The sequence below is a fragment of the Pogonomyrmex barbatus genome, unplaced genomic scaffold (genome assembly GCF_055798465.1).
Source record: "Pogonomyrmex barbatus isolate J1 unplaced genomic scaffold, ASM5579846v1 scaffold3, whole genome shotgun sequence".
In the NCBI taxonomy this organism is placed as follows: Eukaryota; Metazoa; Arthropoda; class Insecta; order Hymenoptera; family Formicidae; genus Pogonomyrmex; species Pogonomyrmex barbatus.
Window position 1 is genome coordinate 3,521,155 of NW_028297127.1, and position 25,598 is coordinate 3,546,752.

Here is a 25,598-nt window from a genome sequence, read left to right on the forward strand (position 1 = left end):
CTTATCAGAAAGTATCATGAAAGTCAATATCGATATTGACAGAGCAAGGCTCTGGCGTTTGTCTGCTCTCGAAAGACTCAAGAGAGAAACGAACGACAATGAATGTAACAAATTCTATCCGTATTAAGCAGAATTTTTTATCTTTAAGCTCAGAAAATATAACAAAAATATATGATAGTTCTAGAATTCATTTATTACCATTCATAATCGTAAATAATTTTTTTAAAAGTTACAGTGTATTTTGAAATGTTTGAAATAAAAAAGAATAGATAAATATAAATATTAAATATTTATATTTATTTACGTCATAGTTTTTAACAAAAAAAAAGCAATTTATTTAATTAAAATAGTTCGAGAATTATATTTATTATTTCTTTTAAATGTATTACTTTAAACTTTAACATTAAATTGATAAACTAAATGTTTATCAATTTTCTATGAAAACTACGTTTTAAAATTCCTTTCGCATTAAATTTGTTTCTATAAAGCTACTAACGCAAAGCAAATGCAAACAAATCTCTGATATGTTTCTCTAACCTATTTTTCTAACGTTTATTTGTACACTTTACCGCGCAAATTACCTACTGTTCTAAGGAGATGTCACGCCTCCGAAGAGCAAATAAACCACTTAATTCTATCCGTCGCGTGCTGTGTACCTCTTTTACTTGAAGCTAAATAGCGACAGACAGAGAGAGAGAGAAAAGGAAAAGACAAGATAAGGTCACTCACTTTTGTCATATATCCCGCTTTTTTCTATCTCTTCTATTGTCTCTCGGCATTTATCTTGCTCCGCCCTCATTATTGTCGGCAAATTTTATCGATTTATGCAAATTTGGAAAAGCTTTTTGTTTTATTAACTACTAAAAACCTTTTGTCTAATGTGTCTTATCGATACAAAATGCAAAATAATGTGACCTGCAAAGTCACTTTTAGAATTTTTGGCATGAATAGGAACTTATGATAGTCACAATTTTACGTATCAATCGATGAAAGATATACAATTAAAAAATAAAAATATATAATTAAAATACTGTAAACCATAAGAAAGCAATTTCTGAAAAATTTGCATAAATTATATTACGTGAAATGAAACATACGTAAACGTTCGTCTGCTGCAATAAAAATTCTCCCTGTGCACGTTCGGGGACTTCGCGCACAAGTTACATATCAATACAATCTAGATACCATTTTGTATCTGAGAGTGATAAATTGCTGGCACAAACGACCGCCCTCCTATTCTCTAGCCAGGCTTCAAATCGAATAAAATTCGTGTATACTTGATATCGAAAGAATTTCATAAAAAGAGAGAATAACGCCTTGGGCGCCACGTGTACAAATTTTTTTCTCATCTCGATAGAAATGAAAGGGTGTTACGCATGGTCGCGATCTCAAAGGTGGGACATTTCGTATAAGGTGAAACCGACAAAGGCATTTCGAGGGCGAGTATGTTCCCTATGTTGTGGTCAATTCGCGGTCCTGCTCGGACTACGAATTGCGGAAAGGAGAATTTCGTTCAAAATTTTCGTGCTTTTTTTTCTTTCTTGGAGATTCTATCGCTGCGCGACAACTTTTCATTGATTTTAGGATGTCAATTGTCGACTGGCGCCGAATGTAGATTCCGGAAAATGAACTGATAGAGTCATTCAATCTATTTTTTACGCGCATGCGTATGTTTAATTCAAAATCAGATAAAGTAACTATTTTTTTAAATTTGATTTTTTTCTTATTTATGATGATATCTTATTATGATATCAGTATTATTTTTTTGTAATAATACTTATTTGATTATAAAAATCAAATTTCATATCTTTTAAAACTATATTAAAGATAGAGATTTATATTGTATTTATGAATTTTATTTATCACATTTTATTTAATTTTATTGAATTATTCATTCTAAAAAAAATATTTTGTTTTTAAATCATGTTAATAACACATTTTAATTAATATAAAAATAAATTGATTTGATTATTTTTTATATGAAAAAGATCATGTAGCTTTATTTTTATAAATTCCGTTATACGCATCACTATTTTTTTATATATAAAGCATACTTGCTTTTTGACGATTTTTGAGTCAATCGATAATACATTTATTAAAAAAATAGTAAATAACTTGGTTATTTAAAAAGTTAATTTGCCTAGTTTTGTTTATCTAACTTTCTGATCTTCCATATCTATCAATCTATCACAAAGCTTTATTGGCACGTCCCGACTATGTTACATTTTTCCCATTTTCGTTTCTGCAAGCAGAAGCACGAAAGAAATGTGGGAAAAATCTAGCATCTAGCTGGCGACCTATGGCAAAATATCGCAAAATGGCAAAGGAGGAAAATGTACATATCGCTATATGGGCAGAAAATTCACGATGACATGAATAGCAGCCTTTGTTTCGATAGAAATGAGCAAAAACGAAAAGAAGATTTTCTTTATTCCGCGATGCTGCAATATGTGAATGTTCGTTATGCTGTTACGTGCGTCCCTGTGATTGTTATCTACGTGTATATTGAGACAGATTGTCAGAGATTATCGGTTTATCGCAGAGTGAAGTTTCTTTCTAAAAAATTTTTCACGCAAGAAAAGGCAATTAATTTGTCATTTACCGTCCTTGTTATTAGCGTAGAAACAAGGAGTGTTAATGTGGAATTTTGCACTATATTCTTTTTTCTCGCAACCTATACTATACTATAATCTATACTATAACTTTTTTTATTAATCTTCTTTTTTGTTAAATTCTTTATAGAGAATTGATAGTCGTGTCGATAGGACTCTTTCGATTAAGTGGGATATAAAATAAAAATGACAAAAGACAAAAGAATTTGCATTAATATTTGAGAAAAGGAGATAAATATCTTTATCTCCTTTTCTCAAAAATCTATTCTGAAATTTCTGAAAATGCGAGCGTTATATTTTAGTAGTCGTAGGACAAGTTGAGAAGATTTTTATAAAAATATACGCATTGTATGCGTAAATGCGTAATAGGATTGTAGGAGATTTTCTAATACTTTGGTTACTTTGTAAAAAGTAACTAAAAATAACTTTTGAATTTCTTTTTATTTTGGTCAAATTGATGTTGTGCAAAAACCTAAAGTAGTATTTTTATATATGCATGACAGTTCTTGCTGACTTTTCGTGATAGTATGAATTTCCCGAGAAAATTTCTCTGCATGTCGCGTAGTTGAATAAAATATTAGAAAACTATATGTACGTTTAAAAGTATATATGCAATGCTAATTTAATAATAATCTTATTTTATTTTTAATATAAAAGAAAACGTTTTTAATATAATTGATTTTAATACATGAAATATGTTTGCGAAATTGTTTGAACAGTTTTATTTTTGGCTGCATTTTATTTTTGAAAATACCATGTATGTTTAGCAATAAAAAAAACAGTTTATAATAAAAATATATTTCCACATTTAATTTTAACAAATTTTATAAAATTTTATGAATAGATGATAAGTTTTCTTAAATGTACATGTTAAATATCAGATTTTAAAATTTACTATTTAATCTATAAAAATTGAAATTAAACTTTTTTATCAGAAATTAATCAACTATTAATTTTTACTGTTGCGAATATATCATAATTTGTCTGAGATAAAATACATTCACACAAATATCATTTCTCACATTACATATCGCTGTATGACATGGATGCAATAATTTTTTTAACGATTTGAATGACATGTAACACAGATAATATTTGATAGGGTCATTACTGATTGGCTGACAATCGAAAAAATTTTCATGCGAAATATGTCGAAATAATACAACATGTCAAGATTAAAAAGATGATTTTATGTTTTTGGGTACTGTTACAGTTTATTTACAAAAAAAATTATTTGTTTTCAGGACTTTGTATAAACATTTATGTATTGGAGAATAAAATTCTATAATTAATATTATTAAATATCTATAAAACTAAAAAAACCAAAAAATTGTATAGAATAAACTTTTTTCTACATATTGTCTCTGTATCTTCAATTTCATACTTATTGGTTTTATTTTTCATATATTTTTCATATAGCTCATTAAAATTAGAGTAGATACATTTTACTTTCAGAAAGTAATACAAGAACAGATATTTTTGTTTCGTATTTCCTTCAAATTCAGCATAATACAATAGAACAGTTTTCAACAGTTTTCAAAGTAGCATGAATAAGGAAGATTTGCTTTTTGAAATTTAATGAAAATATATCTACCTTCCTGGGAAAAAAAAAACAAAATAGTTTTTGCCATCTGAAACCGACATTTCGCTGAATTTTTTTTTCAATTTTCGGAAAAGTCAGAACTGCTAGCGTACTGAGATCGGTGTCGAGTTTGATCTCCGGCGACTATATTCGAGGAAGTAGATACTCCAAGAAATTTCTCTGGTCGTGGCCGCACTTTTATACGTTTTGTCGATACGACGGAACGTCGCTACGACGGTAGCTCCACAGAACATGTCGCGGCGGAAAATCATCCGTGAACGTAAAATTTCTTCATTCTCTTATCCGTATTCTCTTACATATCTGCTCGCCTCGCTTCTCTAGTGATGTATGGAAGCAAACACGTACGTGATCCGAAAAGATCTGTCAGCCGAGTTTCAAACAACTTACTACAGCAAGCAATACATAGAGTCACGGAAGGATTTGACTATACATGATACTAAACAGAGTAACGAAAAACGTATAAAAGATGGAAAATAACCACCGCTACCTTTAGTTCTTAATAAAATATTGTAACATGAAGATTTTTCTCGTGATAATAAAAATTTGAAATCTTGCATAATCTACGCGTCTGACGTAATGTCAGTGCAGATTTAACATTCCTAGATATAATTTGCAAAAATGTGCTAAATAAATAAAAGACATTCTTTATTATTAAAGAAAAACTAGTCCATGAAGTAATTTCTTTTAAGAATATGTATATTTACAATTTCCTAAATGCTTAACTAACGAAGCAAGAATCTTACTCTTTTCCCGTACGCTCACAGAAGCATTTGCAATATGGTTGATGAATCGCATTTCTTATCTATACGGTCTCCGGCAGCGCAAAACTCGTGTCTCAACTAAGGAAAGATTCGCATTGGAGGTACTCTTGGTGCATTTGCAAATTGCGCGCGACGCAGCTGCATCGATGTAAATTTCAGCGGTACATAAAGCGAGTTCGTTTCCCCGCGGTCGGGACATTGCGGCGTCCCAATTCGGAAGCATCGCATACCCGAAATGACACGCATAGATTCTTCTCTCTGCATCTGTCTGCCTCTCTTTCTTTCTCGCCGTGATAAGGAACGAAAGTTTTCGAGCAAACTTTGCGGCCTCCGCTTTGCCACGCTTTGAGAATTGCCGCAAGGCAGGTACGCGCCTCTATTTTTCTATCGGGGTCCCGCAGTGTAATTTCCGTTTGTTTATCGCGTTTCGTGCTTCTCTGGGAGGAGGAATGGATTCCGAAACTCGCGCGACGTCCCAGGCACGTCTGCCGCGAAGTGCACGGCGCCGTTACCGCAAATTGGCCCCGCGCGGTCACGTATCGCCGCAAGTTGCAAATTATTTTTCGCGCTTTACCTTAAGAAAATGTTACGACTGGTAAGAACTATCTGTTTCTTTTCAGGGACATATATTCATTTTATAACTAATTATCACTCCACCATGAAATTTTATTTAAACGAAATGTAATTTTAATTTTAATTCCGTTTAAAAAATGAAAGTTAATTTCTGCAACGTAGTTATATAATTTGTATTTAGAGAAAGATTAATTTATTGCAAGTATGGCTGAAATGAAATGGCGTGAATAATAATTTAGTTTTAAATTTTATGTTAAAATAATTAATGTTTAATCATAGAAAATATTATTTATCTCATACATCTAAAACGAAAATAAGAATTGACTTATAAATAACAACGATATTTGATTAGCACATCATACAATTCATGGTAATCCTTAGCAGCGCGATTAATCCACTACATAGAGTATAAAGTCGATTTTCCTGATGCGTTTTTTTCTCCGTGACAGTGCGATTGATTGGATGATCTGTCATTTGTGGTCAGATTCACACAGTCAAATTCGCAATAAATGTCGGTATCGATTAAATCGGAATAGCGGATATATTGCCATGTGTTCATGGCTTTAAACTTACCTCTATGATTGCATGATAAAAAATTGATGAAAGTCTGACATTAATGGTACGATCGTAGTACATCTCATCCTATCTCTACTTTATATAAATTTTTATCTTTTCATTTGAAGCAATTGTATTGTAGAATATGCATTAATTTCTTTGTAAAAAATCAATTTCATTAACAGTACAATTACTGTTATTTTAATATTGTATAACCTGTGATTGCTGTACATTATTACGTGCACTCGTCAATTCTACATTTTGTCAAAATCACTTCTATCTAGTACATTGAATTTAATTATTTTACGAGAAATGCTGTATTCAATAGTCACAGAAACATAATGATTATCTGCAACAATTAAAATTATTTGTAGTAATTATTTGGATAATAAAATTATTTAACATTTAACGAGATATCTAGCTACATGTTAACATACAATTAAAAAAGGATTGATTTTTAAGGAAATAATTAGCATTCATTAATATCATACTGAAACAATAATGTGGAATTATTATTTCCTATTAGCACAGCTTTGCGTACTGTATACTATAAAAGGAAACATTATTATTGTATCAGTTCATTCATCATCATTCAAAATTCATCATCTTTCAAAATATTTGATGCATTGTAAAATAAATATCAAATATTTTATTGAATACATTTTAATGTTAATGCTGATCACATCACTGATTATGAATAAATAAGCATGTTACATGATGATACTAGGTTACTTCAATTATTTGGTTTGGAAGAAAGTGAAATCAGCCATTTTCATTTAAAACCATCTGTAAATATTCTTACATGAGTATTAAATTTTGTTTATTTCTGTAATCTTACATTATAATATTTTTTTATTACGATTTTTTTGACATTGCAATAATTTGCTAAATGTTAAAAACAGTTAATTAATTTAACAATTTTGAATATTTTCTAATTGAATATTTTCTATCTTCTATTTTCTATTTTCTAATAAAAAAGCCATCACTTTTCTTTTATATTTTTAATATAACATTATTCTACATTCTCGCGAAAAAATAATAGACAGAATATATTTAAATTAGCATAAAATATAAAATTTAATGCGAAGTATATTTGAATCTAAAAATAATTTTATTAAAATTAAAAATAGAATTAATAAAATTGAATCTTAAAAATTATTTATGTCTTACTTATTGAACCTAAAAGTTATTTCTGTTGTTAATTTATATTATCTATTTTATTATTAACTTTTATTATTAGTTTTTCTATTTATATCTTTAACATTTGATATATTAAAAAAAATGTGTGACTGTCTGAGTATTTTCCATATGCGTATTTAATACTATTACGTCGTTAGTCTTATGTATTTGTGACATTGATGTGCGTAGAACCACGTTTATGAATCATAAATCATATCGTTCCAGATATAAACCCGTAAAACGTAAACAGATATTGATACGCGATTTTTTGGGCGCAACGCGTTTCATCCCGTTTTTATTTAAAAAAAAAAAAAATCAACGAGCAATAGAAAACCCAGTGGCTAATTTTTTATTTCTGATTTTTCAGTGAAAGGAACTTTAAATACATTTTTTTTTTAAATACAAATGCGTTAATGCATAATCTCTGCAACGTAATATCTCTAAAAAACGAATTTTTATTGCAAATTTATGTTACGAGTTTTCATCGATCCCTCGAGGTAATTGGTGTAAGTGTATATAGAACTTTATGAAATGAGAATTCTCTCATATGTTCATACACTTCATTTAACGCTAAGTGCATAAGGTTCTTAGATTGCAACGCTAAATGCGATTAATGTAATATGATTCAGTGCCATATTGGTACTTTTGGTACTAAGTATGAAGTATGAAAATGGACTTAGAGGTATCACGAGAGGTTACACGCACATAAAACCACGCATGTGCATAATAGAGCCGCTATCGATGATAACTCGACCACAATTAACGCGCGAAATATCGTGAAAGCGATCGCGCGAGAAATAGAATTATTTCGTTATGAGCAACCGGATGGATTAATAAACGCGCGTGTGTGGCGGGGAAAAATGCCGGGCGTTAAATTGTTAGTCTGTTAAATTAAATCGTCCGCGCGCTACAACGGAACGTTATAAATTCTATTCCTGTGATGCGAGAACGTGTGCGTCGGCCGTAATTAAAATTCATCAACAGCACGCCGCCCGTCACGCACGGCATTTTCTATTTTAATTCAGGCGTCATTATTAATCGTACGCCACGTGTATTGTTTAGCACAATTGCGAAATATCTGAAGTGTAATTAGTCCGTTGTCGTCACATCACCGATAGACCTTCCACCGTATATACATATACGTAATGATATTAATAGATACAAATCCAATATTCATATCAACAATTACAAGTTAGCTTAAAAAAATAGCTTAAAAAAAGTTATAGCTTAAAACGATCAATTTTAATAAAAACATTTCTTGGGAATTTAATTCAAAGCTAGTTAAACATCATAATCAAAAATATTTCTTAATGATAAAAAATATTTCTTACGTATATTTATCCTATTAACGTTAAAATTGCATATCTTGTTTTATTATTATTTATTTATAATGTTTATTTTTTACTAAATTTCAATTTTTAAATTTTTCGACTTAAATATTGAAATCAATCTTCAATATCGTTGCAAACAGAAAATTGACAAAACATTAACTGCTATCGCTTTGTAATGCATAGTAATTGACAGTTATGCACAATGCAAGCACTTATCTCAAAAGGCTGAACGCTCTCGACATTTTTCTATCGAGCGGATTCCATCTGCGAACGAAAGAGATTACCTACGAAAATGTGACCGCCGGATGGCCAGAAAAAGGCCTTTGCGAGATAGGCGTACTCGTGTGCTCAATAATAGCAATATAAATTTTTACAGACCGAAAAAGGCTATCAAAAAAGCAAAAGAACTTTTATTATTCAGAGTGACTTATTAAAGTATATTTAAATACGAGAATGTATTTTTAATTTTAATATGATATTATATATATATTTAATTTTAATATTAATTTTAATTTTAATATTTTTTTTATGATTCCATCTCTCTGCGAATTTAATCTTATTATCTAAATGATATTGAAATAAGTAATATATTTATAATACTATAATATAACAAGATATTTTTGGATCGAGATAATAAAGAAAATAAAGAAAAAAAGAATCTGGAATAATGGAATTATCATATTTATATTCTTTCTAGTGTTTTTTAAATTTTTATTTATATTAAAGGATTTGTACTAAAAGATTTTTGAATTGTACATTATATGCTTTTACAATTTGTGAATCAGTAAATCAGAAAGCTTAAATCGGTAAATCGATTTTTTTGTAACGATGAAAATAAAATAATATGAATTATTGTAACAAATTATTATAGCAAATTGTATAAGTTTTTCACGCGCATTTTGTGCTAAAGTTAATGTGCACCGATGCAGATCGAACACGTACGAAATTTGAGATTAGAGCATTAGTTTCCGGCGAACAAACTCCTTTCGGCAGAGCATCGTGACCATTGTTCACGCGCTAGGTATTTGCGGAAAGCTACTATGTTCAAATATCGTCCGCTATTCCGACAACTGTCTAAGTAATTCGCTGGAGTTGCCTGGCAATGGATTCAATACTCAGAGGGTGAAAGCCATTTCGAAGCACAACATTAGATAACTGTATAAAGAACAGGTTGCCGACACCCTAATTCAAAATACAAAGTACTCGAAAATATTTAAAGTTCAAACAATCACGTGATGCAATTAACTGAACTGCCTTAAAAAAGCTGAGATTGTTAATGTTAATTGAACGTAGAATCAATTAATAACTGAACTTTTTTCTCGTTTTTCACGTCACGGTTAAACTGCATATCAAAATTCACTAGCCATCTAACATATTATAAAATATGTCAGTAACCATTGAATATCTATTCAAATGTACGCTACGTCAAAGATCACTGTGACTTTATATCAAAAGTTCGCGAGCTTTGTCTTTGGGATTTCTGCGCCTCGTTTTTCATCTCGTCACATCGCTAGAGAAGTGAACATCTATCATATGGATCGACGCTTAACCGTCGCCGTGGACTTGCGACAAGCGAAATCGATATCCGTCAATTCCCAATGAGCGCCGATCAGGCCGTTTCAGCAACCTCATAAATAATGAAGCACATGCAGATACCACCATCGTGGTAAACCATATATGCCGAGCCGTTGTGCCGCGAATTTGCCGATTTTACGATGGTTAACGATGTGTGATGGCATCTATATCTCGTATCCTTCCGTCCTCATAATCGATTAAAATATCGCGCGATTATCTTGCGTAACTTATTCCGGATCGTATAAAAAGAATAATGTACCGCGTCCTGTGATAACCAATGCTGTTTAACTTTCGAATCATCGAATTACGAAATTTAAGTCTGTGTAGAGTTCAATACTGTGATATTCGATTATTTCTGCACAAGAGATCTATAACAGCTGTTTCTTTTTGCATGTCAAGTCATTTATGTAAAAGTTATATTCAAAAAGATACTTTTATATGCAACACGATTGTAACGTTCTTGCTTTTACCCGAAAAATATGTTATCATAATAAAATATATATGTATACTTGTATTGTACCTTTGTAACATTTTTTGGACAAAAGCAGAAATATTGCAAATATAAAATATATTTGATTTTTACGATAAAGAATATCTTTCTAATAGAAAGTTACATTTTACATTGACACGCAAACAATGCAGCGCCAACAATTTATCATATTAATATAATGAAGAAAAGAATTGTTCGAGAAGATATTTGAAATGTATTTCAATAAAATCTAAATTCATGAAAAGACCACAGAATAAACAGGGAGAGAAAAGAATATATAAAAATTAGAATAAAATAATATTAATTTTATAAATATTGTAATATGTGAAATTTTCAAGTATTAAGTTATACAACATGCATATTCGCGCGGAAATTCAGTAACCAAATAAATTTATATGCTTGCATATGTTTGCATCAGAGTACGCGAAATATGCGCTCTTGGCGTAAATGCGATGTGGATTGTACTGTACTAATGCCTAACAGGTATTACCAATAACCATCCTATAGGAAACGTATTAGTCGATATCGTATGACAACTAACGGATGACATTGTTATGTAATGATGATTTGCCGTAATGCAAATATCATCTAAATTAGATCATAATAAATATCTCATTCCTATCAGATGTAGCATCACAATACAAATCTTTATAAATGTATTTTGACTTTCATAATTATCATGATAATTAGGAGTCATTAATTCATATTATTATATTCATATATATTATGAAACGCAAAAGTATAATATGTATAATTGAACATGTGATTTCATTTCGCGTTTATATGTTATTAAAAAGTTTTTGAACAGAATTATTTACCTTTAAGAGGCTTTAATGATCATTAAATTAAAGAGTGAAAAATATTAATTAATATTAATTTATTAAATATAAATTATAACTTTGTATAAACTCTATATATATATATATATATATATATATATATATATATATAGTTTATCAGAAGGTAAAATACTTTGATAACATATATCTTGACATACATAGAGTTCACGGTTCAAAGGTAGAAGTCCTTTCGGTCCATACTTGGACATTATTGGGAACGTCAATGCAATATCGACCGATACATAACGGGATAATCAATCTCTATCAACGGTTCATCAAAAATCAATTGTTTTTACAGCGCCGACGACTGTTATACATTAATGCTTTTAGCACCGAACATCTAGCTCTCTTCCAGTGGCTACCTTGGCTAGGGAACTCAATTTGCAAAATGAAATTCATGGTTGACCGATGATGATCGTCGCGAGATAGGAGACAATCAATCCGCTTGATGCAGCACTACCCCGCGGGGTTAGATCGCTATTGCTGGTGGCTGACCTCCGATTCAGTAGCACGTTGCGCGAATTAGTCCATGGCGTTTGCTCGCAAAGGTATCATCCAATCATGCGAGTGCATCCTACGCCGGCCGTGATATGCGTGGCTAAGCCGCCTAAATCGAGCTTTCTACCTTTCATTGATATTTAATCGATATCCTGAACATTATCCAGCTCACTTGTCTCTTTGACTTCTGTAAAGCATTAAAAGCAGCGCGAATCATCTAGCGAATCATCATTTTTTAAGAAGGATTAGGAAATTAGAAGAATTTTTTTTTAAATAAAATTATTTGTATTTTAGCTATAAAAGCATGATTGCTAATTAATTTTTATATGATGTAAGAAAATATCTAAAATACAACGCTATAAACATTTTTTCTGCATTATTTTATTAGACAAATTGATGATTAAACATACGGAAAGGAAAATAACTTAAGGTGAATACTTAAATACGTTGTACTCTTTTTTTTTTAAAAAAAGATTGCGAGTCTATATTTAAGATACATTTATTTGTATGGGATCTAATTTATACGAATCCAGTTCAGCTCTCGTGGTGAGGAAATTCAAATTACAGTGCACAGAAAAGTCTTTGGAAGGGGAAGAGATCTGATAATTGCGTTTGGCTGCCGTTTTCAACGCGCGCTTGGAAATTACGCCCCGGAACTCTGACGGCGCATTAAATAGTCGGCAGACATGTTCGCGCGCAAAACAATGAGAGACTATAGAGATCGTTTGCGACACGCACGTCGACCGACCGGGGATTTACGGCGTTGCGGGTGCTTTCCGTGGTCTTTGTTCTAACACGACCAAGACGTTGCAGGCTCCCCGGACCAGTATTGTAGCAGCGCAGGCGTTGATGCTTGAGAACTTCCGGTGCTAAACATTTATAACGTGTTCCTGAATTTGAATATCTTCATGATTTAAGGTTTATGTAAATTAACCAGTTACGACTACCGATCATTTCACTATATAGGTCATTTAATCTCGAATTTAAGAAATAGAATGATTATTCTAAAATAATAGTTATTTTTATTGAAACTTTGTCATATTTTTTATTTTTCAATGCGTAAATAATATTATTAAAAACAGATACCAAATTAAAAATTGCAAGCATAAATGTAATTTTCCTAACAAGGGTTAAATATATCAAACATATATATATATATATATATATATATATATACAATCTATAAATATAGTATCAATAATTTTCAAATTCTATAGTTGAAATATTGAAGATATTTAGTAGCCAACAGCCAATTTTTAAATCTGCAAAAAGTATATCAGAGATTGAAGAAGCAATTCGGTTGAACCAATTATCATTTGCATCAAACTTGTATGAAGCGTGCGATTATGTATGGATTGTTTTTGTTCCAGGTATCCTGGATGCGCAAGCGGGATATGCATATTTTGAGCGCAGATATCCTCATGTACACGTCGGATCTGAGGTTTCAGGTGATTCATCCGGACAAGTCGGAGAATTGGACGCTGCAAATCAAGTCGCCGCAGCAGCGCGATTCCGGCGTGTACGAGTGCCAGGTCAGCACCGAGCCGAAGATGTCGCTCAACTATACTCTCAACGTGGTTGGTGAGTGCCGAACTAAATTATTCACACGCTTGGCCCGGTTACGTAAATCGCGGCCTTGGGTTGATTCCCAAGTTTCAAAGTCTTCTCTCGATGGAAAGACTTTGAACCGTTACGGCCGCGCTTCTCGATAGGCTGCTGTCTCGGGAAAAAGATTGTTCGCGACACGAATCGGCTGGCGGATTCGAACGGGTTAAAGTTTAAACGCTTTTAAGTGCTCCTTCGCGGGATTATCCTCTCGGTCGCGTTCGTGAAAGCCATGTCGTTTGGAGATTAGCGAGCTGCAACTCGCCGTCGACATTGACATCTAATGAGGAAAAAGTGGAGTTGCTCATATGGAATTTTCGTGTAGATTAATTTTCGATCAATTCGATTTGTGATTTTATTTATAGGTATATTTAAAGAAGAGAAATCGTAAAATCTATTAATATTGATCAATATTTATGCGTATCGTTTTATTAATGATATTATAAATATTGTATCAGTATTTGTTTGAATAGCTTAAGTTATTTTTTATTGATTGATATGTAACGTCTGGCTTTATTTACTTAGAGAATATTATTTTGCCAGTTTGTATCGTTTGATATATTTATAGCATTAAGCATTATTTCGACATGATCATTAATACGTTAATGGTGATAAATAATAAATTACTCAATGGCGATGCAGAAATTCCTCTACGGCTGTACTGCGTGTGAAAATTGATCTCAATTCCATCACGAATGCCGATTGCACACAATACAGCTGGCGATGACACGTCCAATTACATATTCATGCAGACCCGAGTGTGTCATCAAGTATCATTTTGCATCTTCTTGTGTGAAAATTCTGTTACACAGTTACAAAGCAGATGTTTTCTCGCGGAAAAATATGCGATTCTTCACAGCATTACGTGAAATGCAAAAATAAATGTGAATTTATTAATTTATTTACATCAATATTATTCAATATGTATGAAGGAAATATCCGTGATATTTATGCGATTCACCTTAATAAACAACGAATAAAAATGCTATTTTCTTGGCTGCAACAAGATACAGTGCGAGCATTCTATTCTTCTTTAAAGTTGAAGGCAAGCACACCGTAAGATTTAGTTAGGCGAAGTCTCGGCGATCGTTTTTTTACGTTCGTGAATCTTTCAGCACTTTCTGAGAACATTAGGGAAAACGACAACGATAACGCACGACTTCCGTTTCTTCCGTTTGCGAGCGTCGCCGACCAAAAAAACAGCGGGGGATGGACAGCGGAGGCAAGGGAGAGCGAGTTATTTTGCCATCGAAAGTTGGAGCTAAGATACACTATAAACAACGTAACTTTGTACATGCAATCCGGAAGGATTTCATATTGGCATACTGAAACCTTCTCGCCGCTGTAGTTCACGGTCCACTCCCTTTAAACTTTCAGTCACAATAAACATCCGCCAGTTCTACCGAAAATAGGCGCGACTTTATACGAAATTAATTGCACTAATTGTAAAATTTATTGCAATATGGACGCTTTTATCATTTCGGTATCTTGTAAATAAATAAACATTCGCAAAAGTACAAAATTATATACGAATCCAACGTAAAATATATCAAGATGTTCTTGTAAGATTTTCAAAAATATTTTGCTTGCAATATATTTATTCAAGAAATTTAACAAAGTTATATAAATCTAATTTTGTACTTTTTAAATTTCTTGATTCTTTTGGATTCTGTGATTCTTAAATAGTTATCTAAATTATCTAAATTATTAAAATGTAATTTCTTAAGTTGTGAAATTATTTGATATTGTTATTTGATTATTGTTAGATTATAAAATTTTCGTGCGACGCTTAGAATGTTTTGATTACAAAATTTTTCAAATCCTAGATAGATCCTTAGATTGTCGTCTTAAAATATTCGCGCTCGAAGAAAAACTTTCTAGTTTCTTTCTGGAGATGTAAAGCACCAGTAAAAAAAAAAAAGCAACTGAAACTTGGTGGAAGAATAATAGTATGACACACGAAATAGTAAAGGGAAGCGATAATTTTTAGATTACGAAATGAATGATGCTGGCAAAAGAAATTTCTTTTTTCTACATTGCCTTATACAGATTCGTCATTTTGCGATAAATGGAGTTAGAATAAAATTGTCATAGAATTATTTGCTTCCATTTTTAAATGTAAAATTGCGGATGCAACCGTTGATTCTGAACTCTGCGCGAGGCTAAAGAAAAGAATAAGTAAGGGAGCAAGGAATGGAGAGTACGATGCGCGTAGGGTGGAGAACGTAAGAACTCCAGTGTGCTCGATAAGCGGCTTGGAGGAAACACGTCGACGAACCGAGTCCTTTTCAACCACCTCCTATCCTCATTCTCCCCTTTTTATGCGCTACGAGCGCATCGATGCAGGTGCATCTACTCCGTCTGGAGCGTTTATGTCTGGAAACGGGGAGGGATGGTTGGCGCGAAATAAATCGTCTTTCTTTCGCACGTTCTCTCATTCGTAAAATCGTAAAACATGAAGTCGACGGCGAGATCGATTTTACAAATCCATTCCGCAAAAAGCTGGATACGTGAAAGTCCCTGCTGATCGCAACTGCAGATCGAAATTTCCCATTGGGATATGAAGTAAGTTTGAAAATTGGTGGAGGGGGGAAAGGCTGTTTTCTGATAGATCTATAAAGATCATCTGTCGAAGATCGATAAAAGTAGGATAGATCGAGAAAAGTAGAGCAAATTGATTTGAAACGTAACGAAGCAAGTATAATGAAACATCATATTTGACAGAGAAAATTATTTTATGAAATAAATGAAAAAGTTTCTTATAAATATGATGTATAATAACAAACTATTTAAGATAGAAAAATTTATAGAATTTATATTAATAATCTTAATTATATTAATTACAATCGTATTTTTCCCGTTTTATCTTTATAATTGTGAAAGAACGTTGGAAATAATTCATTCCAAATCACGAACGCGATTTTTATTTAAAATTGCTGAATACGACAGATTTAGCAAAAAACTTCTCGTAATTCCCGCTTTTGCCTTTCGAGTCGAAACGTGTCCTACAGAGAATAATTCACGTACCAAAATTCGCCAGGATAATAAAATTCTGCCAACGGGTGGAACTCCAATCTCACCACCCCGGCATATATATTCTTGACTCAGCATTTTTTTTTTTGCCGCAACGTGTTTTCGCCTAGCTGAACGGCGTAAATACATCCGAATTAACCACTAATGCATTTTTTGCCGCCCGTGCGTTTGTTAAACGTCTCGTCCTGCCCCCGTCAAATAAATCCAAACCTATTTCTCGGATTCGTACCAGTCGGTCTTACGCAAGCTCTCTCACAATTGTATTGGTTAAAGCCGGAATCACACTGTGGTTTTAACAGTAAAATTCGAGAAAATACAGTGCTACGTCGACATTTGACAAATGTAATCACGATGTTCATTATTACTAATAACTTACGTAACTTGCTATGAATAGCATTTGAAATGCATGCAAAATGAAATGCAACATAAATACAGCATCAACATGCTTATTAACTGTAAATGCTGAATAATATCCTACTTAACTATTATTAAATACGCGTTTTACAGATATTCTCTCAATTTGATACAAACATTTCATTATGTATATTATGAATAACGCGCGCGCACGCACACGCGCGCGCGCGCGCACACACACACACACACACACACACACACACACACACACATACACACACACACACACACACACACACACACACACACATACACACACACACACACACACACACACACACACACACACACACACACACACACACACACACACACACACACACACACACATATATTAATACGTCTATTTATATTCTACATATATTTGTGTGTTTATGTTAAACATATTAACTCTATGAACCCATACTATTTAGTACTAAATGTGAAACGACATTGTGGTTTAAAGCTATCCTAGTTTACAATATGGTATAATAGATTCCACATAGTTGTTCCGCGATGGCACGTTAATGAATGCGCTTCGGTCGATGTAATCAGCAACGTAATCGCAAATCAAACGAGAGAGTGAAAATGATAATTGGCCGGAGAGATTTACCAGGTAACGTAACGACAAAGCCATAATAACGGAATACGATAAACATTGATGTATCCAGCCAATTATCGATGTATGTCTATTTTTCATTATCATATCATCGATAATAATGGAGATTAATATTTCTTTTCAGCAAAAATAGATTATGTTAAAATTATCTAGCCAAATTATATAATAAAATTTTAAATAAACGTTGAAAAACGTTGAAAAATTATTTGCAAAGCTCATCATTAATATCTTTGCAGGAAATTAATATTCGTAATTCTGGATATTAAAAAACAATATTTTTTATTTACTATTATACATTAATTAATATAAATTAATATGAAACTATGAAACTATATATATTGTATGTTACTTTCTCACGTATCAATCGTGATTTTAATGAAATCCTATATTGTATTATGTATATGTTAGAATAGCATATTAGCGATTCCGGGAACTATTGTTGATGCGATGTTTCATTCAGCGAAATGGTCAGCAACGATATCCACGAATATCGGTACGAATATCGGAAGGCATAAAGATATGAATAAAATAACACAACTGCATGCAAAGATATATCTTTATTAGGGAAAGGGTTTATAAAGATACAAATAATACAGCGACATTTATATATGTTTTAAACATTTATATTTATATCTCGCTTCGAAAGTGACGGAACTCAAACATTGTCATTTTTCTGAAGAGCGTGGAGAAGAAATGAAGAAGAAGAATTCTCCCTTAATGAAATATATTTTTAAAAGCAATTTTTTTCACGTTTCTTGCAAATTTATAAAGCCTCGTAGAATATTAATATGCTAATTTAAAACAACTTTAGAATAGAATATAATAATATATAAAAGAATAGAATATATAAAAAGTAAGTATATTAAAAGTATATTAAAAGAGCTAATTGAAAATATTACATTTAAAAAATTATTAAATTTTAGAATAATTCTTGAAATAAAAGAATAATTTCTCGTTATTTTTTTAGATATAAAAGCAAATTTTATACTTGTACGATTGATTGATTAGTATTATAAAAGAGACATATGAGTATTGCATAAAATATCACACAGGCCCAATTTTGATCTTACCAGTCTCATTATGAAGATTTGCTTTAATCAGATTTTTAATTAAGAGAAATATAAGTCATTCTTTGCTGAGACAAGAATGCCAGACACGATGCAATCATAAATAAGACCGCGGACAGTCGGCATTATAGCTGCCGCCATAGCTGGACAGTGATTTTAAATTACGCGAAACTCGCGGAAAATGAAATTTAATTCAATTTTCGTAAGAATTTCGTAATGCTTAAAATTCTCTCCTCGAAGAGACGCCAATAAATCTTTTGTTTAACATATGGAAACATGTTTCATAAATTTTTTACGATTTTACTTACATACGACATTATATTTGAAATAATTAAACAAGAAAGCTCGCATAATCATACATTTTGTCTCTAATAAAACAACTCAGCAATTACAAATATTTCTACACTTTAGAATATAAGCAAAAATTTATTATAACATATTTGCTTACTTTACTCTTAATTTTCATTATAGTAACTTTATGCTATTATGTTTCAATCTTTTGTGTAAAAGCTGATCTAAAAAATAGCCTACATCTATTACGTTTCTATTTCTTAGTGGTAAAGATTTTATTAATATTTATTTACTAAATTATTTAAAAAAAATCATTGTTTTGTTTATCATAATTTTTTATTATTAATTTTATCTTTATAATCGAGCTGACATTTTCTTTCAATATTGGAATGAGAAAGATTTTAATTCTTTAAAAAATTTGTAATCAGAGTCTTCTTACAATTAGTAAATATTCAGACAGATTTATATTAAATACAAATATCGTTTTCTTGAAATAATAATTTGACATGAATATTTTAGTTTATTTGTATAAGAAGTTTTATTTTTCAAAGCTTTTTAATATTTAGCCTTTAATAGCCTACCAATTAAGCATTCCATTTAAATTTTCCTCGAGAAGATGGAATGCAAATTTCACTCAGGATAAAATTATGCTCTTAGGATTGATTTTTTTTCAACAATCCATATATAGAATGCCTTATTAGTGAAATATTTTAATAACAAATTTCTTGACGAAACTCGAGATTAATTTTCTTAATTACTTTGATCGACCGCTTATTTATTGGAAATATTTAGTTAAAATTACAAATCAATTCTCGGTTATTATGTTACAAATTAAATTTTTTAAGGTAGTGATAAAATTGACTAAAAAAGGCTAAAGGCTTCGTTACATGATATATTTTATTAATTTATATTATTGCTTGCAGCACTATAACATATTATTAGCCTGCATTATACTTAAAGATTTTCAAAGTTTGATAAAGGATATAAAATTACTTCCTGGAAAGTTTTCAGTATTTGTATTCTTGTTGGAGAAAAAAACTTTTTTGAAAAAACGATTGTAAATTTATTCGCGAGAATCTATCGCGTTGAATTATTTTCCAAAAAAATATCTTGCATGTATATATATATATATATATATATAATGTACAAACAGGCATGCATAAGTTCTGATATTCAGAAGGGAGTATGACGTGCAGAAATAATTACTCTCTGATATTTTCATTATCGTTGCAATATTCCCACGCCATTGCATCTCTCACCACTCTGCTCTTCTCGCCCCTTTGCGCGTAATAACCGCGTGTTTCCGAGGCAGGCTTTCGCATTTACGTAAGCCAAAATATTTCATCTTACGCGAAACGGGGTGAGCCTTTATGTCAAGACGCAAGGGCGTTCGCGTTGTGAAAGGAGTTCACGGGAATCCACGGAATAATTCGTGCAAAACTTCAAGTGAGGTAACTTCGGTGAGAACTTCACAGAAAGCTTTGAAGTAGAATACATACAAAATAAAGTTATCGTGGATGTTTTTATTCAATATTTAATGGTTATATTTTCTAAGACGTAGATTATTATAGAATACCAATTATAGAATACCATAATCAGTCACTGCTATTGATCGGATAATTAATTACATTAATAAAAGATTTTAATAAATTATTCACACATACGCATGATGATTGACTTAACATTTTAATTTACTTACATGTACATGCGTATGCATACATTGATATTCGTGAATTAAATGATGCACTTTGTTGAATGTCGATTTATATATTAATTGTGTAATCTCCTAATTATTTATAATTTTCAATTGTAGAAATTTCCTGATTTACCAAGCTCACCTTTATGATGATGTAAATAGCAATTTAATTAAATTGCAACGTCATATTCGTTTTGAAACATGTACACATCAAAATGCGGTAATATCGCAAGTGAAATAATATTTGTTTATTTGACATCAAGCCGCGCAGGCAAAATTGTGGTCATTCTTTGTTTGTAATAATATATGCCGGGTTCGACACGAAACGATGAGCGAAATGACGGAAGACAGAAAATAATATTAAGCGGTGTCAAAACAATGGTCGTTATTATTCGTGCAATTAAGTCTCATTGTCACGATTGGTCACACTTGGCTACAATATGGGAGCGAATGACACGCGTTAACGCACTGACGGCTTAATTGGTTTCTCCCTCCTTCCTGCTGCATCCGTTCTTGATGCAGCCAGGCATCCACAAATCAATTGCGAAATTCGTGGCCGTCATATACGAAGCAATACGATCCTTCAAAATCGGCATGAATATACGGATGTCTATGTCGGATCGAATCGTTTTTTTTTTTTTATGTTTTTTTTCTTCTATATTTTTGTGCAATTTTCAAGCTCCAAAACTGTGTATGAGTACTATCATCCGAGAGGAGGTTTCATTTAAATCCAACATTTATCATTCGACCAAATTTTTTAGATAACAGAAAATGTAACATAACTTTTTGCCAATTATTTTAAATAATAAATTTAAAAAGATGTTGAGATATCATGCTTTGTATACTTAATTAAAAGCATGCGTTTTTTCTAATTGGTTATTTACTAAATATTTTGAGGATATTGAACTAAATATTTGAGGATGTTGAATAAAACAATAATTGGCATTCTATATAATATATTTTATTGAATATTTTCGCTTGTAACTTTGTCTATTTTATTTTATTTATTTTTTGCCTGTATATTTCAGAATATTTTCAGAAAAAAATATATATGGCTTTAATTTAAAGATAAAAATTCCGTAAGCTAGTATTCTTTTTTTACTGTTTTGAATAAAAATACATATATGACAGAATAAAATCAGTTTTTTAATATAATTTTTATATTTTATAACCGTTTTATTAAATATTTTATTATTGTAGTTTAGATCATCTATACACTTTAAATCACCTATAATTTTTATTTATTTATTATTATTCTTATCTATAGATTTTAAAATAGAATTGTATTATATTTTTATATGTATATTTCGATATTACGATTGTATTTTAAAGTACTCTACATCTTTTACACAATAAAATTAAATAAAATTCTGTCTCCTGAATTCTGAAACAACAAATGTTATATTGTTTAAAGTGAATCTTACAGATTTAAGAGTCCAGATTTAAGAAGTCCCAATATGTTAGATGATTCTATAGTCAACATATGACACTCTTGTTTCGAATCCGTCAATTTCCATCATGTGACGTATGATCACAACTGCGATCCAGGGAACAGGATGCGAGTATTTGTCACTCTTATGGCAATTATAGTCTCTCCCAGGATCGTTTATCTCGTTATGATAGTTAGATTATCTCTGTTCGGCCACAAGATACATGTGCAGATCTATAAGCGGCGATATCTCTCCGCATCCAAAGCGACCCATTTCAATCCCCTTTCCTCGCAAATTCGTCTCGCTGGGATTCGGATGAACCAACGTGACCAGGACTGGCTTAACCATTGTGTTAAATGGACCATGTCATCTAGAAACGAACATTTTAGGACACCAGAAGCCTTTTATATATTTCCTACAGAAAGCCCGTCTTATAAAAATTTTTATATATTTTAATTTAAAATAAAGTATATTTACTGATTTATAATTATATTTACTGATATTCCACTTTAATATTTTATTTTATTGTAATGTAGATTATTATTAGCGAAATTTATGTCTATTGTTTGCTTGAATTAATTGATTTCTGACTGAAAACATATCATTTATATAATAATTGTGATAATTTTTATTTACATAGCTATTAATTTTGCAGTACGATCGTTTTAGAAATTATATTGTTTGTGATTATGAATATGTAGTGCAAGCAAATATGAAATCATTATTTATGCATCTGGGCGTTAATCGCGAAATAATAACAAATCTTTTCGAATTAATAGCATATGATTCCGCGAACTATACTTTGCGAATTATCAACGGCCATGTTCGAGTTTGCGAGTCATTAGAAATCTTTGACGATTCCAGTCGCAGTCGCACAATGCTCCGAGATGATTTCCTTTCAGTTTTGAATCGCTCAATTTAGTCGGCAGCTGCGACGCTTTAAGTTTCCAGAAACTCCCTAATTTACGCCGGCGTATTTATTTGCCGTTGCAATTAAGAGAGTTGCAATTGCACTTTGCCGATCGCGCGCGCGTCCGTATGCCAGTGCAGCAAAATTAAAGGCCGTCTCTTAAGTTGCGCTTGTTGCGACGATATTTGTGCGCACCGTGTTATAGTATTCTAGTTTAAGTTTGCCTCGGATGACCCAACTTTTCGCGAGGTTATCTCAGAATACCCGGCAACGAACCACCAAGGATTGGATAATGGCTAATTATTTCACGGGTGGCTTGTGACAGATGATATCGCGGGAAACGGGAGCCTCTGCCCAACGTCGTTCTTAAACACTTGTAATTAAAGCGGTCTTGATTAGACGCAGATCTATTGGTATCTTACTAGACGCTCGAGTTAGAACATCGGGAATTAACAAGTCTTTTCGCGACCTGTCTATTATGAGGCAGGTTCATTAGAAGTATTGATCGTGAACCAATGGATATACAGTACAGTAATTAACGGTTAATAATTAGACCAAAATTTGCTTTACTTTTACCATAGTAAACGAACATAATCAATCATTACTTAATGTCTACATTGCTGCATTGTTGCTGATCATCTAAATATAGAATATGATTTTTTCGGAAAATCGTTTTAGTTTAAATTGATTTATTTTTTTATATATATTTTAAATATATTAATTATGTTCTTTTTATTTATATTATTGATTATTAATGTTAAACGTCCGCAATAACTTCCGTACAAATTATGCTTTCCAAGTTACGAATATCTACGTGGAACATGTAATTACAAATATTTTGATGTAAGGAGTAAGGAATTTCATGAACTGCGCTCTCGTGACGCGAATGGCTTGCACGTTTAATCACACGGAACAAATACATATACGCAGTGTTCGCGGCTCTGCGACTATCGTTATCGCGTCAGGTAGATTAAGTTTAACTCGTAGCAAAGCCGTACAATTTGCCATAAAATTATGTACTCGAATAAACATTTGTCGCCGTGAGCGTCGTAAAATCCATGTTAAATTTCTGCTGAACACATTATATTGCAGTGTATATTACACAAAACAAACGTAATGCAGAATATTCCATCGAATCATACACATCAAATCATAAAATCGAGATGAAACAGATAACAATCGTGTAAAATTCAAGTCGATTTTTCGTCATGGTGAAGCGTCTCATGTTACGATTTACAACGAGACCTGAGACACACACAACCGGATCGATATATCAATAAAATAGATTTCATCTTAAGAAGTTATGTCACGGAAACCAGCAATTTTCTCGATGGCTTTTGCAAGAGTATAATGGTGAATATCGGGTTAAGCTACAATAACGCTCCCGGGCGTGTAAAATATTTGAAAGCGACGAAGTACAAAGCAGCTTAAATTTAGCTACCGTGAGGTATTACAATCTTTCCGGTTCACGGCATTTTTCTTTGCTCAATTTATCATCATTTATAGTTTATACATTGAAAATTAAATTGTTAAAAAAGAGATGAGTTCTTATTTTATTTATATTTACAGCAATATATTTAATCGTTAATTCATTTTTAATCTTCTGTAATCTGTAAACTTGCGTGTACGCAGCTCAAAGCTGTTGAAGAAAAATAGAGGTGAGTCCTTTTACTAGCATTATCCGAGTAATCCGAGCGGATTAGGCACGCTTGTCGAAGCACAGAGAAACAACGGGAGAATAGAGCGCCGAAATACAAAGGAAACTTGCTCGACTGACGACGATTCCGAATGAAATTGCTTTACACGTACATAAACCGCGCGATCTCGTTGTACGATCGATGCAACCATTATCGATTCATTAGCACTCAGTTGAATAACCACTACAAATAAACTTGCTTGTGGTACGTAGTAATCTTACATGTTCTCTCCTCCCCTCCTTCCATGAAGAAGAAAAAGGAAAAGGTTGTCCGTTTGATAAAGTGCTCTCTCTCTCTCTCTCTCTCTCTCTCTCTCTCTCTCTCTCTCTCTCTCTCTCTGCCTGTAATGGTTCACTGCTTTCTCCAGTTTTCCAATAATTGGGAAGAATTTCTTCGGCGACCGATTTACATTAATATCAGAGCCATCATATTTTTCTGTCATGTTTTATTGCCATTACTGACGGGCGTATCGCTCCAGGAATTTATATCATCGATTTGACGAATTTTGACAATGGAAATTGCCTAGGTGATGAAAAGCACACGGGTACGAGCAGAGTATATAAAGTTTTACACGTTAGACTGTAACAAATGGTTCGCATATTAAACTTTAACATTTCAAATGTCGTAATCAAACGTCATCACGCTGCTCATGAAACGCGAGGAATTTTTGCGACCACCTTGCCAGAATTTCCGAGGAAAGCGTAGTATATTCGGAAAAATTATTTTTCGATTTGAAATTGACTTTGCATTGATCCGCACTTTTATAATTTTCTCAGTCAAAGTTCAACTTGGATTCGATGAATTTAACGTTTACGATCTCGGAGCGTAGGAACATTTAAAA

At 32.0% G+C, this 25,598-nt stretch overlaps 1 protein-coding gene across 1 annotated transcript in view; it reads left to right on the forward strand.

Annotated features, from left to right (window-relative positions):
- The window catches only part of dpr1 (defective proboscis extension response 1), a 303,032-nt gene that overhangs the window by 150,866 nt on the left and 126,568 nt on the right, over window positions 1-25,598 (forward strand). The window contains exon 3 of the mRNA XM_011644328.2: window positions 13,387-13,597. Within this exon, the coding sequence (XP_011642630.2) occupies window positions 13,387-13,597 (211 nt within the window). The remainder of the gene's footprint in view (window positions 1-13,386; window positions 13,598-25,598) is intronic.